Genomic DNA, 18527 nt, shown 5'->3' with positions numbered 1-18527 from the left:
GTCCAGATTTCTCTCTTTTTACTTTAAAACTCACGATATCATATAATTTGTCAAAATTAATACATCCTCAAATTTGTATTCGTTTATTTTTTATTACATGCCACAATGCTACCGGATACACCACAAAGGACCCAGAACAATGCGACCAAGGAATATGCCAGAACAGAAAACATTCATGGGCGGCTGGCGAACAACCATTACAAGTCAACACATTTGGAAACTTTATGATTTATTTATAGGCAATTCATTTATTTTAATGACTCTGTCATTAAAGTTTTCAGTCGTGTTTCTACAAGGGAGCTCAGCAATGAACAATGTGACCAAGAAAATTATTGAAAAAAACAAACAAAAACAAGCTCCAACTTACAAATAACTAACCCTTGCTTTAAACTTTTCACTTATTTTACTGTTGATTTCTAAGATAACATTAATACATCAATTCATATTTCCTTCAATTTTAAAGTGACGCGGTGTAATGTTTAGCACCATCTAGTGGTGAACAAATCATTTGTTAAAACACACTATTGATTTCAATAATATGCAAACAATATGTTCTATCACATCGACGTACATTTAAATAAATATATATAATCGTAGGTCTAGTAATCACTTATTATATTACATAGGCTGACATGTTTTGTTGCCATCTTCGTGCTACAGATACCAGAAGGACAACTTGCGAACGTAGTTACTCAATGGCCGCTGCTTACTTTCCACAGCTGGGCCCTGCAGGTTGTGATGGAGTCCCGTGATTTGGGCTCCCGCCGCTTGTCCCCTTCTGCTTGGCAAGCTATTGCTTTATTAATACATTTTTTTTACTAGCCTCTCCTGCTAGCCACTCCGGCCAAATCCGTCTCACTCGGTCTTCCGTGTCGCTCACCGGGATTCTCGCCGGCTGTCAAGTCGCCGTTGTTCGCTCACGCCATAAAAGAATGGATGTTAGGCTTGCTTAAGCTGCATTCTATTATTTAGTGACATCTAGTGGTGAACTTTTACACATCCATCCATCCTTTTAATTCTTTATATTTACTTTAATTGTCATTACTGTATGTTTATGAAAAGTGCACTATTAGAGTTCTACTTTCCTTAATAAAAAAAAAAGACAATAATTTGTGTTGCTTTTTTTTGGCAGTTTTCACAGGCATTTCCATCATTATTCATTTAATCAGTAATGAGTCCCACTGCTCTGATGACCTCCTCCAAGGCAGCTTCGGGCCCCAGCAACCTCAATAGGCTGTGGAAGGCCTCGCCGGCGCTACCTATAGTCTGAGACGGGAACTGCTCCAAAGCTGTTGGACACAATTATTCACGTTGTAAATAAAGAATCAACGTTATCATGTGTTTCTTCTACATCTCACCTCTGTCTGGGATCTTTGTGAGCAGATCCAGTTTTGGGGTGACTTCGCCTTCCTTGGACACGCCCACAGACCAGCGAACCAGAAATGTGCAGCTGACGTGAAAGGAAAGGGGACAGAAATGTTTCAAAGTGGCACCAAGAACAAGGACGAGTCTATTCAAATGTTTTTTTTTTGTTACCCTGGGAGATCAGGATGATGAAGAGTCAGCAACGACCAGTTGCAACCGTCAGGAACACACGCCACACGACCATATTTGGCCTACAAACAAAAATACACATAATTAAAATTTTACACACATACACATGAATATAATACAGAGGTGGCAAATCCAGGTCCAGAAAGTAAAAACCCTGCCACAGTTTGGCTTTAGCCCCAGGTGCTAGCTAGCTAGCTAGCTCCCATGGTGCTCGTTTACCTACTAGTGAGCTAGCTAGCTAGCTAGCTAGGTACCTAGCATCAGGGCCTAAAGCCAAACTGTGATAGGGTTTTTACTTGCTGGACCTGGATTTGCCACCTCTGAGTCAGTGACACACGTACATATACAATACATACAAACATACGCACAATGATTACATACAGGTACACACACAAACACGTACACACAGTACATGTGGATTACACGTGCACAACACACGTTTGAAAAGGCTGAAAAGTGTGAGAAGTAGTTCGCGCCTTGCATTGAGTGTTTGTGCGAGTCACCAGCAGGGGGCATCACAAGCCAGTTTGAATCACAAGCCAGTTTGAAGGCAATTAAGGGGCGAGCAGAGGAAGAAGGGAGGAAGACGAAGGAGGGCTGAAGCTTTTCTGAAGCTTCTTACCCTCTTTTTCTTTTCTTTTTCCAAGATGAAATGCGAGATCAAAGCTGACTCGGCACTTTTACGTTTATGACAACATTTGGAAAGTCCATCAGACAACACGAGAACCAGAAGAAGAAAAGTAGAAGAAGAGGAAGAACACACGTGTGTGTGTTGCATCATCACAACATGTGTCCCTAATATTTGGACCCCTCAGGCCACATGTTGAAAATTGTAGTATGTGTTTTCAAGCCTCAAATATTTATTTGTTCAATACTTATTTGTGTTTACGTAGCAAAGAGGAAGCTCGTACTTTCACAATAAGATTTTTTAAACACGTCTATTGTAGATGGATGCACGTAAAAAAAAAAAAAAAGCCTCATATGGGTGAGTAGTACTGACCTGCATTTACAACCACAATTCAAATATGACTTTATTGTGTACAAGAATGTTCAATTATTTTCCTCATCCAATCAGATTTCAACCTCCACATGTTGCCATGTCAAATCTAATCTCCGTTAGTTGTGCTGGCCCACATCACTTCAAGTATATTATCGATGACATCATCATTTTCCCTGTCCTTTGATTGGCTGTTGGAACAAAACTGGTGACCGTAAAAAGTTAGTCGACGGCTTTTTCCCTTTGTTATTTTCCGCTACTCAAGTATCCTATTTGGCCTTCTTGTGAACTCTGACCTCCTTCCAGACCCCAGTGACGCTCCCCTCTGACACTTTCTCTCTCTCTCTCCCTGGCTTTCTCTTTTTGCTCGCCCTAATGCTGTTGCACTCCACTCACTCACTCGCTACGCAATCACGACTGCGACACTCACACAAACTTTTCTGGACAACACACACACACATAGAGGAGCATATCGGAACACCCACACCCACACACACACACACATCTCTCCAGAAGCTTCCACAAGAAGAGGAGGAGGACCTAGAAAAGGAAGAATTTGGCCTACAAAGTGCTGGTAAGGTCCACTTCCTGTCTCTCTGTCTGTCTGTCATTAGCTCCGCCCCCTCAGTGCACTTGTCTTGTTGGTGATGCTGAATTTGTATGATTCCGAGTATAAGACACATTGCAGTGGTCAAGCGGCGGGTTGATGGAAGTGACGTCGTCAGCATTTATGTAACATTTTCCCCACTTAGCAGGCAATAACCATATTTGGTCGCTCAGGCCAGCGTTCAAAATGGACGCCGGCACGCCTCACTTGCAGCCAGCAGACCACAGCTCAGCCCCGAAGACACTTTGACTAGCGAGATGAAATTTGGTAGACACACCGATCATAAACAGACCCACAAAAAAAGTCTCAAGAAGGCACCCAAACTTTTACAGGAAGTCTAGCTTTTGGATTCAAATTTTTGGGCAAAGAAACTCATTCTATTGTTTTATTTCCTCAACATTATTTGAAAAAAATCAGCCCCTGTAGCCAGTAAAAATCACCAACAGGAAATTTGGTAGACGTATCTATGATGAGTGGACCCACCAAAAAGTCTCAAATTGTTATATGTCTGAAAAGACACAGGAAGTCCACTATTGTGGTTCGAAGCAGCCATTTTGGCGAGCAAACTCCTGAAAAGTTTTGTTTTGTTTTCAAGCCCCAAAGCCAGTTTGACTTGGCAAGATGAAATTTGGTAGACATACCTATCATGAACAGACCCACAAAAAAAGGCTCAAGAAGCCACATGCTCAAAAACACACAGGAAGTCCACTATTGTGGTTCGAAGCAGCCATTTTGGCGAGCAAACTCCTGAAAAGTTTTGTTTTGTTTTCAAGCCCCAAAGCCAGTTTGACTTAGCAAGATGAAATTTGTTAGACACGCCTATCATAAACAGACCCACAAAAAAGTCTCAAGAAGGCACCCAAACCTTTACAGGAAGTCTAGCATTTGGATTCAAATTTGTGGGCAAAGAAACTCATTCTATTGTTTCATTTCCTCAACATTATTAAAAAAAAAAAATCAGCCTCTGAAGCCAGTAAGTGTCAGGACAGGAAATTTGGTAGACATGTCTATGATGACTAGACCCACAAAAAAGTCTTAAGAAGCCATGTCTGAAAAGATACAGGAAGTTGCCGTCTTCATTCAAAGCAGCCATCCCGGCAAGTAACTTGGCAACTTGTCGTGTTTCTTCGTTATTATTATTATGCTTTCAATTTGGGCCAAAAAGCCAGTTAACATTTGCAACAAGACATTTTGCTAAGCAAGTTGATCACGAGTCGACCAACAAAAATTCTCACGAAGCTATGCCTGAAAAGACACACAAAGTCTGCCGTTGTGGTTGGATGAGGACATTTTAGGCTGACTTTGGCCATTTCCGGGTTCCCCAATAGTTTGTCGGATTGCTAGCAAATTTGAAGCGCAGACAGACAGACAATGCAAATTGTGAAAACCTGAAAATATGTTTTTGTGACTGCATGTGGGTGGAGCACGGCAGCGAAGTTTGATGACTAAATCCGCTTTGGGGAAGAAACAAAACATCGGAAGAAGAAGCCAAGCGAGCCCTGAGTTTTCTAATCAGTGTTGAAGGTCTAAACATGTCATTTTTTAATCATATTAATGAGTCATAGTTTTTTACATGGTGGAATAAAATGTCCTCACCTAAGTTGAGAGATGTCCCATGGTTCGAATTAAGGTGTTATTTTTTCCTTTAGTGGATGTTTTTCCAATGGGAAGTGTTCTTAATACAAATCAATGTGAAATGTCACTTGAACAAGCACAAAATGAGAGCAGCTGACATTGTCTGGCTTTCGTTAACACACGCGCGCACGGACCGAGTTATTTTTATCCCGTGTTGGAGCTCCATGTGAGCCTGCTCATCCAGGATCTTAAAAGGGAAAGAAAAGATTTTCCACATCTCCCCTCCCTCGTCTTTGGACACGCGCATTAGGCACTCGCTCTCTCTCTCTCTCTCTTTCTCTCTTTCTCTCTTTCTCTCTATGACTTAATTACATGAAGAAAAATTAACCCTTTGACATGGCGGCATAGTTTCATCAGATGTGATTTTTTACTGTCCACACGGGGGCAGCAGGGCAGAAATAACTTTTATGTTCACAATGAATTGGAGCTGCGGTTAAGTGGTGAGGAAGAATGAGGCCTGATATCAAAAAGGGCTCAATTCTCTCAACCACTCACAGATGATTTTTTTTTTTTTTTGCATCTATCTATTTCTAGGATGAGCGGTTTGGAAAATGGATGAATGAATCTATTTCTATAACTAGTGTCACCAATGTGTGGAGAATAGACAACTAGCTTAGCTGGACTTGAGTGCGATGAGCTAGTTAGCTAGAGAGCTTGCGAGCGGAAGGAAAATGATGCTTATGTTTATGAGCCGGCGACAAGTTAGTCGCAATCCTCTAAGAAATGTTTGTTATTGAAGGACTGCTTGTTGCAAATGGTAAAAATGTCTCGTTCAAACCAAAATGTCTTTTCAGTCGTTTGTTCATTTTTATGGGCCTTGCGGGATAACTTTTTCAAATAAAGAAAAATGGCCACCATGACTAAAATGTCCACTTGGAACCAAAATGGCCGACTTCCTGTGTCTCATAAGTCATTGTTTCTTGAGACTTTTTTGGTGGCTTCCCTCATGAGCAAAAGGCTTATCAAGTTTCAAGTTGCTAAGTCAAAGTCCCAAAACGTCCACTTCCAACCAACATGGCAGACTTCCTGTCTCTTTTTGGGCGTGGCTTCTTGAGACTTTTTTTCATAGACATCTCTACCGAATGTCATGTCACGACATCAGACTGGTTTCGGATGCGGAACTTTTCATTTTCGTATCATCCGCGTGTCTACTAGACAGGAATTGATCAATTTAGGAGCCATCAATCTCTCGTAGGATTTGCTCTTTGGAAAGGACCCCGAAAATATCAGTAAAATGTCCAACTCAAGCCAAAGTAGCAACGCATGGTTGGAAGAGTCACAGCAAACTATCAGGTGTGTTGAGGTGGATCCTTTAATAATGACAGGACCACAGACTAGCAATTACACGCACGCACACACACACACACACGTAGTATATGAGGGCCAGTAGCAGCGCTGACGTGTGTCTCGTCTCCAAGGTGCTGCAGGTAAATATTTCCTGTCTTTCTCTTGTTTGACAGGAAAAGAAACATTTGGTGGTTGACGGTGCGGTTAGAGAAGTCTATGTGTGTGTGTGTTAAGGTATGAGGACGGGACTGCTGCTGGCGGCTCTATGGCTGCTTCTGGTTTTCACTCTGACGGATGGACAAAATGGGCAGGAAAAACCTCGCAAGCCGGACGGCGGATTGCGACGGATGAAGAGGAAACGGGACGGACCGGGTAAGATGCTTTTTTCGCACAGAGAAAAAGAGGTATGAAAATGAAAGGGAGAAATAATTGTCCGTTAAACTCTTAACTCCCGTTTTCAGCTATTCCCTTTCACACAGTCCAAACGCTGAACACGGTAAACTTGCCTGGTCGCAAAATTGCTTTTCACACAACACAGTGTGAGAAGTGAGTGTTGGGTTGTCTTGGAATGAACTTTCACGCAGACCCCGAGACTACCTATGAAAAGTGCCAGGTTGCCCAGAAGCGACTTTCAGGTCATGGAACTGTAGAATACCTTTTCACGCACATTCTGATACCACCTCAGAAGTCAGGAAATTGCCAAGTCGACTTTGGCTTCTCAATCCATGTCGGTGCCTCTCACACATAAAAGCTACCGAGTAGGAAAAGGTGCGAAATTCCTTACTTTCTTAAGACTGGTTCAATAGCTCCTTCTCAAAGATGGCTATTTTCTGTTTGACGCGAAAGACTTTGAATGATTGGATGAAGGCATCCTGGCTATTTCCTGCCTTCAGAGGTAGTACCAGAATCAGCGTCAAAGGTTAGTCCTCAGTCCCAAAACCTGACAATCACATCTCAGATCATTCCTGTGTATTATCCGAGTTTGCGTGAAAGGTTATTCTGCAACTTCCTTCTTGGTGATCCGGCAGTTTCTCACCTTAGCAGGTAGCATTTGAGACTTTTCATGGAATTTCCAGCATCCGGAGGCACACACTTACTGGCAAATTCTTGTCTTCAGAGGTAGTATCAGAATCAGTGTGAAAAGGTATTCGGCAATGTCAAAACCTGACACTAACTTGTGTCAAAGGGTATTCCCACAGTTTCAGGTGCAGACACAAACTTCTTGATGAGCTGGCAGATCACCTTGGTAGGTAGTAAAAGAGTCCGTGTGAAAGGGTAGTTTGCAATTCCAGGACCCGACAGCCTTTTCTCCCACCAGGCCTGTTGAAAGCAATTGTTGCCATCAGACAAATACGTTATTTCATGAAATGCCGTTTGGCTGGGTTCCGTTTGAAAGGTACCGGCAGATAAACTTCAGATCTTCGCCACCAATGATGCGTGATCTCTGTGTGAAAGAGGCCGATGATAACGAAAGGAAGGGGGGGGTCAGCCCTCAGTGAGGAACACCACAAGAACCACAAGAGTCTGTCAAAGCCAAAACAACGTTATTAACTTTTTGGCGTTTGGCTGTTGTGGTTTCTGCCTTTTGCAGGTCAGGCTGGAGTCAGATCGGGGCGTGCGAAACCCCTTCGGAGACGACAAATTCCACGCCGTCCCCGCGTCCCGGCGGAGCCGCGCCGAGGGAACGTGGTTTTGTTGGAGTCCTACCGGGACGTACCGGAGCAACACTCCAGCTACAATGTTTTACCAGGTCAGCTGCAGACAGGAAAATGCCACTTACGTTTATTAGCCGTCAGAAAGCTAGCATAGCTGGACCTGAGTGCGATGCTAGCTTGTGAGTGGAAGGAAAATTCTGCTTATGCTTGTTAGCTGTCAACAAGCTATCATAGCTGGGTTTAAGTGTGATGAGCTAGTTAGCAAGCTAGCTTGCGAGTGGAAGGAAAATGCGGCTTATTTTTATTAGCCGTTGACAAGCTAGCATAGCTTGATTTGAGTGTTATGGGCTAGTTAGCAAGCTAGCTTGCGAGTGGAAGTAGTAAGGGCAGACTGCCGAATGGTGTCAGGACAACGCGGTGGAAGATGAGAGGGTACGAGGACGAGAGAAAAGCCTCCTAAATAAAGCATGCGCATTGTGCTTTGCATGCAACAACGCCGCCAAGAAGTGTAAGATTAGCAGCATCAATGACAGGGGGGCCGCACTTAAAACAGCCGCAAACACACACTTGTTGCTCTGCTAGCTGACTCAGCGGCAGCCACGCACGCACGCACGCACGCACGCACGCACACACATTTGGCTGCTTTGCTGTTGAAAGGTGCACTTAAAGCGCAGGGAGGAGATGACGACTGCTTGGGCTTTGTCTGGTTCGATGCGAAGGATAAAAAGGACTCGACACACAAAAAGACGACGACAGGATCATGTCACGATCGTTTGCTAAGGTCACATGACCAAACCCAGAAAACAGGTGAGCCGTGATTGGTCCTTTCCTGTTTCCTGACCAGACGTGACGTCATCTTCAACGGACAGCAAGCGACACAACGTGTTTCTAAAAGGTATTCAATGTACATGAAAAATAATGAAGTTAGCAACAGAGTTGGCAAATCCAGGTCCAGAAAGTAAAAAGCTGCCACAGTTTGGCTTTAGCCCCAGGTGCAAGCTAGCTAGCGCCCTAGCTAGCTCCCATGGTGCTTGTTTACGTGCTCGTGATGGATCTATCTATGGTTAGCTAGTCAGTTAGCTAACTTGTTAACTGAATTCATTATCTAGCTAGCTAGCACCAACGGCTAAAGCTAAAATGTGGCAGGGTTTTTACTTCCTGGACCTGGATTTGCCACCTCTGATGATTGTGGGAGCTCTCTGAAAGTTTGGTTAGAATTTTAAATCAAACAAAAATGTAAATGTGAAAAGTTGTTCAGTAAACATGTTTTAATTAAGACATTTTTTTGTAATTAAATTTAAAAAAGTAATTTGTTTTTTAATAGTTTTTCCCGAAGACGAATATCGGCTCCAAATATCAGCCTTGTTATTTATTGGCTCTGACCCCCCTTCGTCTATCTCTAATGATTATTTACTGATTTCAAAACCTGAATTGAGAGCATTTTGTCTTGTAAGGGACACGATATATGATGTGTTCTGGGTTTGTGACGTCACGTGACGTTCACAATGCGAGCACGAGGACACGGACGTCAATTTCAGTCCACAGCAGGGGGCGGTAAAGGACAAAATGGCGGCCTCATTGGACGGCTGATTCTGCTTAACTCCAACTTCTACATTTGTGTGTGCGCGTGCAGGTAAGCAGGGCCAGTGCGAATTCCAGGGCATGACCATGTTCAACCAGGCCGTGTGGTCGCCCACGCCGTGCGTCACGTGTCTGTGCGCGGGCGGGCGAGTGGTCTGTGACGAGCTGCCCTGTCCCACCGACCCCTGCCGTCGCCCGCTCGCGCCCGTCGCCGGGGAGTGCTGCCCCGTCTGCACGGACTCAGGTAGGAACGCGACGTGTCTGAGGCGTGTGCGTGATGTCGCTCGTCATGGTTTGGAAAAGCCGTTCGGTGCTACGACGGAGGCCACGATGTGCGGGTGACATCATCGGCGTGTGCGCATGCTGGCGTCAAAATGAAAGCCCAACAATCAATGAAGTAACACTTGAAACTCGGGATGCACCACAATATCGGTGGGACATAATTATCGGCAATTATCGAGCGATTTGACGTCATACAGATAAACCGGATCAGAAAGAAATGGGCCGATCATTTTTGTTCCATTGGTCCATCTGTTGTGGCTCAAGTTGTGCCCGACTCCTCAACCCCTCCCCCATCGGTGCATCCCTACTTGACACTAATCAATGTTGTAGAATCTATACTTGACTATAGATTATTCCTACACTACTAATGCCTGCCACAGTTGGGCTTTCGTCCCTGATGCTAGCTCGCTAGCTAGCTCACTAGCAAGTAAACGAGCACCATGGGAGCTAGCTAGGAAGCTAGCTAGCTAGCACCTGAAAGTAAAAACTGTGCCACAGTTTGGCTTTAAACCCTGATGCGACCTAGCAGGTAAACGAGCACCATAGGAGCTAGCTAGCTAGCACCTGGGACTAAGGCCAAACTGTGGCAGAGTTTTTACTTTCTGGTGCTAGCTAGCTGGCTCCCTAGCAGGTAAACAAGCACCATGGGAGCTAGCTAGGAAGCTGTCTAGCTAGCACCTGAAAGTAAAACCTGCCACCGTTTGGCTTTAAACCCTGATGCTACCTAGCTAGCCCCCTAGCAGATAAACGAGCACCATAGGAGCTAGCTATGGAGCTAGCTTGCTAGCACCTGGGGCTAAAGCCAAACTGTGGCAGAATTTTTACTTTCAGGTACTAGCTAGCTAGCTCCCGAGCAGGTAAATGAGCACCAAAGGAGCTAGCTAGTGAGCTAGCTTGCTAGCACCTGGGGCTAAAGCCGAACTGTGGCAGGGTTTTTACTTTCTGGACCTGGATTTGTCACCGCTGGCCATTTGGGATGTGGTTTGTCCGTCCAGCACACTAACACGCAGCTGTCTGTCTGTCTGTCCACATCTTGTCTGTCTCTCCCTCCTCCTGCCCTTTTCAATCTTCCTTCCACCACTTTTTCTGCTCGAAACCTTCTTCCCTTCCCGTCTCTTTCCTGCCCCGTGATTGGCCAACCGTTCCCGCCCTCAACCCAGAACCCAACCTCAGTCTTGAACTTTCTGGTGACTCCCCAGCGCCCCGTAACCACGACGACCACTCCATCATCAGCACCCCCCGGCTCAGCCGCGAAGAAATCCAGCGCATCCTCTGGCGGGAGGAGGAGGAGCACCTGGAGGAAGAGGAGCGACTGAGGAAGCGGGAGGAGGCCAAGAAGAGGAAGAGGAAGGAACAGGAGGAGAGGCAGAGGAGGATTGCGGAGGAGGAGAGGAGGAGGAGGGAAGAGCAAGAGCAGGAGGAGGAGAGGAGGAAGATGGAGGAAGAAGAGAGGATGAGGAGGAAAGTGGAGGAAGAGGAGAGGAGGCGGAAAATGGAAGAAGAGAGGAGGAGGAAAGAGGAGAAAGAAGCGTGGGAGAGAGAGAAAAACCTGAGAGAGGAATTTATGCGAGAGGAGGATGAGGAGGAGGTGTGGTTGAGAGGAGATGTCTTCCAAATGCTCCCCAAAGAGGACAAGGAACCCGAGGAACCCGAGGAAGCCGATCTCCTTCCTGCTGCCACGGAGGATCAAGTAAAGGAAGAGGAGGACCAGAAGGAGGCGGTAGCGAAAGAAGGAGGTCTTCCTCCCGGTTGCGATCTCTCTGACGTGGCGCTGACGTGCGACAACGCCAACCTGACGTACTTCCCTCCTCTCCTCATGCCGCAGATCAAGTCGCTCAGCCTGGAGGGTGAGTGACGCATCTTACCAAAATCCTTCTTTTTAGAATCCATTAATCGACTAATCAGATTCCTTTTAATTTGGCATTGTGTAAAAAAAGTGTATTACAAAAGCATTTTTTTCCCTGATTAATGTTTACTAACCAGTGATTAATTATTATTTCGTACTTTTGTATTTGTAAAGTGATTTAAAAAAACAAAAACAAAGGGGGGGGGGGGGATTGATGTACTATGTTACCGATTCGGTCATTGTTTTCCAAAGTAAAAACAGGTGTTTGAAAATGTCTTAAACACATAAGATAATATAAGGGCTAGAGAAATCAGTCAACAATTACTATTGATATGCTGAAATCAAAGGAGTTCGACAATTTTGAATTAAAAAATGTCTCCAAACGATTACTCGATTATTAAAATAGTTACTTGTTGATTAATCGATTACTTTTGACAGCTCTACATGATATTGTAATTGGAGTGGATTTATGAGCGGGTTGTTTTATTGGTAGGCAACGACATCAGCAGCATCCCAGCGGACGCCTTCAACGGCATCCCCAACCTGGAATGGATCAACTTGAAGAAGAACAAGCTGACGTCCGCAGGGATCCATCACCGAGCCTTGAAAGTAAGACGCGCCGGCAGACTCGTCGTCATGCGACGATTCGCTGACCAAATCCAGCAGAAATTCATTTGCCTATCAATGAACCAGAGTCTGAAGACGCTGCGGCGTCTCTACTTGGACGGGAACCTTCTGGAAGTTGCTCCTGCCAACCTCCCGCCGAGCCTGCAGGAGTTGAAAATCAACGAGAATCGGCTGCAGAAAATCCACGCAAACACTTTCCAAGGTGACCCCGCACCCAAGTCCACAACTGACCGTCACGCCGCCTACCAACAAGACACACATCTTTATAACCGCGCTTCTGTAGAAATTCAACTAAAGAGAAATGACTTACTGCACAACAATAGAAACTCATATCGTGTAACAATTGTAGTGAATCGAATCTAATTGGACTTGGATTAATTTGTATCGCGTTTACAGAGAACAAAAAAAAATAAATCTGATGTCAGAATTTGAGTGAATCTGACAAGTATCGTAATACGAGTGACTCAACTGGAGACAATCGTATTGCATCGTAACTGTTATCACAGTGCACCGAGATTTTGAGTGAATCATGTGACTGTCATCGCAGTTAAGGTGAGTCACATCGAATCGTAACTTATTGTTGTCAGAATCTTTCCGATCACATTTGTAATTGGAGCGTATCGTACTGCGTTACAATTCAAGTGAATTGAATTTGACTGCAATTTCACTCAATGGAATCAAATCACATCGTAATTGAAGTGAATCATATCATTTGCAAATAAAAATGATCATTGATCACCGTAATTGTAGTGAATTGCATCACATCACAATTAGATTGAAATGAATCATTTTACATTGTAACTAGAGCTAATCGCAACAAATCGCAATTGGAGGGAATCGTGTCAAATTTGTCGGAGATGACATCATATCAGAATTGCAGTGAAATGAATGGTATCGATTGGTTGAGTAATTGGTGTCATTGGTATCGTATTGCAATTGGATTTAATCGAATTTGATCCTCAATCACAATTGGAGTGAATCATACTACGTACATGGGAATTGGCTAGAGTCAAAAATCGAGGTCATTGTAGCTTATGGAAATGGAGTGAATCATAATCGGAGGGAATCCTTCTGCCGTAATCGTAATTGCAATGAATCGCAATTGCTGTGATTCTTATCAAATCGTAATTGAATATCTTGTATTCAGAGTTCATAATATCGTATTGCAATTGAAGTGAACGGTATTGCTTTTGCAATCAGTTGATCGTACCTCGTGACATTGTACTTGGCAAGAATCGTATCGTATCGTAATTGGCCTGAGTTGTAAGGTACGCGGAGTTGTAAGGTACGCGGCACGGCACTTGTGCAACTGGACCGTCCACTTGCGTGTTTGCAGGTTTGGCTGCTTTGGTGATTCTGGAGCTGGAGGCCAACCTTCTGAGCGAGGCCAACGTGGACCCCGAGGCCTTGGCGCCCTTGAGTCAGCTGTCCTACCTGAGACTGGGACGGAACCACTTCCGAACCATCCCCCAACGCCTCCCTGCCTCACTCCTGGTACGGATCGCAACAAGGCCACTTTTTGACGGCTAATCCGAAACATTTTGGAGATTTATGTCACAATGAAAAAGTTCCGACAAACCGCAGCGAGATCTGCCAAAGGAACTCGACTGACGCCACTGAAAGTGGGACAAATGTATAAAACCAAGACCACTTGTTTTCCCTTCAAAGCAAAAGAAAGCAAATGTTGACAAATACTGTGAAAACTGCTTCCATCAGGAGTTGTACCTGGAGAACAACCTGATCGAAGAAATCCCAGCGGGCGTCTTCAACCACAGCAAAAACCTCAACGTGCTTTCCCTCAGGCACAACCGGCTGGAGGAGAGCAGGATCGCACCTCTGGCCTGGATCCACCACAGGTCTGGCAACACTCTTGGAATGCTAACCATGCTAACAGCCGCATGTGTAGCGTACTGACATTGCGTTGAGTACACAAAGCCAGACGTGGCAAATCCAGGTCTAGAGAGTCAAAACCCTGCCACACTTTGGCTTTAGCCCCAGTTGCTAGCTAGCTAGCTTTCTAGCTAGTTCCCTGGATGCTTGTTTACCTGCTAGGGAGCTAGCTAGCTAGCAACTGGGGCTAAAGCCAAACTGTGGCAGGGTTTTGACTTTCTGGATCTGGATCCGGTACAATTTCACCCAAGAATGGATCTTCTGATGCTAAATTGCTAAAATGCAAAATCGCATTTTGAGTAGAGAAGCCACGAAGGTAGCCCCGTGCATAATTTCATAGCACAGTGGCTAACATGCTAACCGTTAGCATATTTGATGTCTCAGTGGGCAGGTGCTCGAGCCTGATGAGAGATCCAGACTGCTAACATGCTAACGCTCGCTATGCTAAAATACAGCAAGAACATAAAGTGCGCAGGCCGAGCCATGAGGAATTCCCATCAAGTCTGCTCGTCGGCTAACATTTCGATTCTTTGCTCTCAGCGACGCATTACTGACGGCCGACTTGTTACTTTTGGCCGGCGTGCTGGTCGGAGCGCTTTGTAATTCCGCGTGATGTCGAAAAGCAAAAAGCAAAAAGTTGTCCGTCCTTCACCCGTCGCCGTCTTTTCCCGCCGCAGGAGTCTGGAGTCCATAGACCTGTCCCACAACAGGCTGCACCTGGTGCCGTCCTACCTGCCCAAGTCGCTGGTTCACCTGGTGTTGGTGGGCAATCGCATTGAGAGAATACCTGGTGGGTGGACACTCTCTGTGGCGACCCTGACTAAAAGGGACGCAGACCAAAGTCAAACGACAACAAACCGGACTCTACAGACAAAAAACAAACCTCCACAGAAGCGAAATATGACATAACCCAAGTCTCGAACCTTCACTCATTTTGAACCCTAGCAAGCCTAACCCAAGCCAAACCCTAAATAGGACATTGTAAAATACAAGACGCTGACCTCCGTACGGATGAAAATGTGAAAGTGTCCCAAATGAACTTCAGGCTTCGTGTTGGCCCACATGGACCCCGGACTGGAGTATCTGTACCTGTCGTACAACAAGCTGGACGGGGAGTCCATCGAACCCGAGTCCTTCTTCGGGTCTTACCACTCCATGGTGGAGTTGTGTCTGGACCACAACCAGCTGCTCAGCGTGCCTTCGGGCATCAACGAGATGAGCAACTTGCACTTCCTCAGACTCGACAACAACAAGATCAGGTAAGCGCGGCGCGGCTCGGCTCGGGTGGGGTCGTGACCCCTTCCCCATCTTTCAAAATGCGCCATCATTTGCAGGAGCATTCCCGACGAGGGCATCTGCGACCCGGAGCGCGGCGAAGATTCCACCCTGGTGGCGGTGAGGCTGGAGAACAACCTGATCGGCAAGGTTGCCCCCTCCGCCTTCTCCTGCGTGCGCTCGGCCGCCAGCGTCGTCTTGAAACCGCAGAAGAACAAATGATTTTAACCAGCAACCACACACACACACACACACACACACATTGACTTTAAGATCTTCACATTTCGGCTCACGACGGATGACCCCTTTCACGCTGCTTTATCCCTGTGTTGCCCGCCTGCGTGAAAGGTACCGACACGACGGTGTTAAAAGTGAGGTGAACTTTTAGCTTGCTGGGATAGCATCAGAAGCGGAACAGAGGCAGAACGATGGTTGGCTGTGTGAAAGCAGGGACGGGGGTGTTAGTAATACAAGTATTATTTTGTCAGCGGAACCAAGCGAAGCCGGAGACTGCCACGGGACCGGGTGCTGCTCCAAACTTTTGTCAGCGCCATTGATAGAGAGAGTTTGGCCAACTGGGTTTCAGCAGGGTAACAAGATGGCGTCCGTATGTCATGTGACCAGCAGCCTCGATAATGCCTCCAACTGACTTTGACCTCAGCACCCCGTGACGGTGCCGTTCACACTCAACGGTGTCAGTCTTGGATGAACAGTGTGAAAGGGTCTACATACTGCTGTTGAGATCACGGTGAACACGATTGCAGTGGATTTGGTTGCTGGCAGTTGAAAGTCAAAATTCTGAATTCGATAATACATGTGTATAAAAGACCGCCATACGGTACTGAAACAACCACGACAAAAACGTCAAATATTGCGCAATAAATACATTCAACATTGTGTGGTTGACTTGCATCGTCCTCACTTGCACTCGATAGCGTTAGCTTAGCTTAGCTAATCAGCCAAATGCGCCAATGATTGTTTCGTCATCCGCAGCTGAAACTAACGGCGAACCCGCCCCCTCGCTTATTTTACTGTCGCATATTTGTGACATCATAATGCGCGCGCCGACCTGCTGTTGACAGATGATGTGTCCCGGCCACACGGCAGTCGTCAGTGGGGGCTTTTTTTTTTTTTTACAGAGTCTCCCCAAAATGTTACCCTTAAAACATGACGTGCAACATTTCGTTTTGGCAAACTCTAAATAAGTTAGCGGTTGTCTTTGAAGCGGACATATCAAAAACATTTAGTTTCGATGTGTTTGTTCATGTTAGCCTTATAGTAGGACTCCAAGGTTGAATTTGTAAACAATTATCGACATGGGCACTTCCTAAATTCTTGGTTTATGGGTTGAAAACAATATTATGGTGCCTCCCTAGTTGAAATTTCAACTTGCTTTCAAAATTCCCGCCTCCCGTCGTATGTTCATCGTCTGGTTCCACATTCCTGACAGTATTGGCACGATGGAACTTTTGCACATTCGTTTTCAACGGCACTGACGTTCCACTTTTTCGAAGGTCAAGTGGTGATTAAAGTAGTTGGTGAAGTGCATTGTCCAGTAAGCAGGAGGTTGCAGGTTGGAATACCAACTCTATCCAAGGCCGTTATGCTAATTGTTATGCATGTAAACCGACGGACGATCAGATCAGCAAATGAGTTCTAATTTCACGGAAATGATTGAAGCACATGCATTCAAATCTTTCCCACTTGATTATTATTATTATTTTTTTTTTAAATCATGCTGAAACACCGGAACACAGTAGGTTAAAACGTCAACTTTCAATTCCATCTGTTCTGAACTCCTGTTTGGATGTCACTTCAGAATAACGCCGACGCGAGCTGGCCCGCGGGCCGTACTTTACGCAACCCTGCTGTCCTGGGGAAAATGGAGGAGGAGCTTGTCCCATCCCGGTTTCCTTGGCGATGTTCAAACCTCGCGTCCTGGCAAAACCTCGTCAACGCTTCCTCGCCGCACGAGCCAGCGAGGCCAGACGCCGCATTTTTTTTCGTTTTTTTCCCCCCGCCGGACTTGGAAAGTATGAGCGTCTGCGAGAGACACGGCGACTCCGAGCGGGATGGCGCGGCCTCCTCCCGTTCCTTTCTCACGTTGCAACGCCGGCCGCGGCTAACCATGAGAATGATAAGAATGAATGCTGTCATGCGGCAGGAAGGCCGAGAGCGAGCAAGAGCGAGCGATGGCTGTCAAACGACACGACACGTTTCGAAATCCATCTCATGCGAGCGCATCATTGCATAAAGACGATGCGGGAGATCCACACGTGGTGGGACGGACGCTGCCATCGAAAGGTTGCGAGTGCGCACGTATTAGCTTTGCTTTCAGATTTCAAGTCCTTGAATTTAGCCGGTTGCCATCTTTAGGCTGGAAACGGCGCCACAACGGACGGGACAAAACTGCTTCCATTTAGTGCTGTCACTATCCAATCGTTTTACAATCCATTCATCTATCCATTATTCAATCGATTCATCGACTAATCGGATTCATTTTAATTTTGCATTTAACTGTATTGCAAAAGCATTTTTCCTTGATTACTGTCAAGCATTTATTATTAAAAAAAGGGGGATTGATGTTGTCCTATGTTACCGATTCGGTCATTGATTTCAAAGTAAAAACAGATGTTTGCAAATGTCTTATTTTGATTAAACACAGAAGATAATTAGTCTTTGGACAATTTTCAATGAAAAAATGCCCAAAAGATTACTTGATTATTAAAATAGTTGTTGATTCATTTAATAATTGATTACTTGTTGATTCATTTTGACAGCTCTACTTTCATTTGGGGCTGTTTTAGGGCAGTCAAAATTAATCGGTTAATCAAACAATTTTTTTCATTTAAACGTGTCCAAATCCTCTGATTTCAGCATATCAGCAGTAATTGTACACGGATTTCTGTTGTCCTTCATTAAAGAAGACGGATTATCTTCTGTGTTTAATCAAAATAAGACCGTTTTTGCTTTGGAAAACTATGACTGAATCGGTAACACAGTAACAACATCAGTCCACCTTTAAAAAATAAAAAATAAGTATATAAATACAATGTAGGAAATAAACACCAATTACTAGTTCATAAACAGTAATCAGGGTAAAAATGCTTTTGTAATACACTTTAATGCAAAATGTAAATGATTTCGATTAGTCAATGAATCGATGGAATAATCGGTAGATTAATCGACTCTAAAACTATTCGATAGTGACAGCACTACTTTTGACATCCTAATCGGGTGAACTTTGGAAGGCAAAAGTAACGGGAGAGTTGCTTGCTCAGCTCAAAAAGC

At 45.1% G+C, this 18527-nt stretch overlaps 2 protein-coding genes across 7 annotated transcripts in view; one reads left to right on the top strand and one right to left on the bottom strand.

Annotated features, from left to right (window-relative positions):
* Positions 1–67: 67 nt before the first annotated feature.
* The window catches only part of cenpp (centromere protein P), a 63603-nt gene continuing 45143 nt past the window's right edge, over positions 68–18527 (bottom strand). For 2 of the 3 annotated variants that reach the window (XM_077574253.1, XM_077574254.1), the window contains exons 7-10: positions 7323–7400; positions 1537–1616; positions 1359–1450; positions 68–1289 (exon numbers count right to left, since the gene is read on the bottom strand). In XM_077574253.1, the coding sequence (XP_077430379.1) occupies positions 1162–1289; positions 1359–1450; positions 1537–1616; positions 7323–7400 (378 nt within the window). In that variant the 3' untranslated portion in view covers positions 68–1161. The remainder of the gene's footprint in view (positions 1290–1358; positions 1451–1536; positions 1617–7322; positions 7401–18527) is intronic. The other variant, XM_077574255.1, reaches the window with a different exon arrangement.
* On the top strand, positions 2843–16133 carry ecm2 (extracellular matrix protein 2, female organ and adipocyte specific). Of its 4 annotated transcripts, none has more exons than XM_077574249.1 (12): positions 2843–3125; positions 6315–6452; positions 7672–7830; positions 9369–9560; positions 10798–11445; positions 11938–12053; positions 12138–12273; positions 13408–13565; positions 13788–13927; positions 14639–14751; positions 15007–15220; positions 15296–16133. In XM_077574249.1, the coding sequence occupies exons 1-12, from the start codon at positions 2927–2929 to the stop codon at positions 15456–15458; spliced, it is 2376 nt and encodes a 791-aa protein (XP_077430375.1). In that variant the 5' UTR covers positions 2843–2926; the 3' UTR covers positions 15459–16133. The 4 variants fall into 4 exon arrangements, with proteins under 4 accessions (XP_077430375.1, XP_077430374.1, XP_077430376.1 ...); XM_077574248.1 differs by having other exon boundaries at positions 2844–3125; positions 10759–11445; XM_077574250.1 differs by lacking the exon at positions 2843–3125 and adding an exon at positions 6174–6220 and having other exon boundaries at positions 10759–11445.

This window comes from Vanacampus margaritifer, chromosome 8, assembly GCF_051991255.1.
Source record: "Vanacampus margaritifer isolate UIUO_Vmar chromosome 8, RoL_Vmar_1.0, whole genome shotgun sequence".
Lineage (NCBI taxonomy): Eukaryota > Metazoa > Chordata > Actinopteri > Syngnathiformes > Syngnathidae > Vanacampus > Vanacampus margaritifer.
The sequence above is the reverse complement of the archived record's forward strand: the minus strand, read 5'-3'. Positions and strand labels throughout refer to the sequence as shown.

Excerpts from the sequence above, each read along its gene's own strand:
- ecm2 (XM_077574248.1), top strand. The coding sequence starts at position 2,927 with ATGCTGTTGCACTCCACTCACTCACTCGCTACGCAATCACGACTGCGA. Across the intron at positions 3,126-6,314 it reads ATTTGGCCTACAAAGTGCTG|GTATGAGGACGGGACTGCTG; the intron begins GTAAGGTCCACT and ends GTGTGTGTTAAG. Across the intron at positions 13,928-14,638 it reads CTGGCCTGGATCCACCACAG|GAGTCTGGAGTCCATAGACC; the intron begins GTCTGGCAACAC and ends TTCCCGCCGCAG.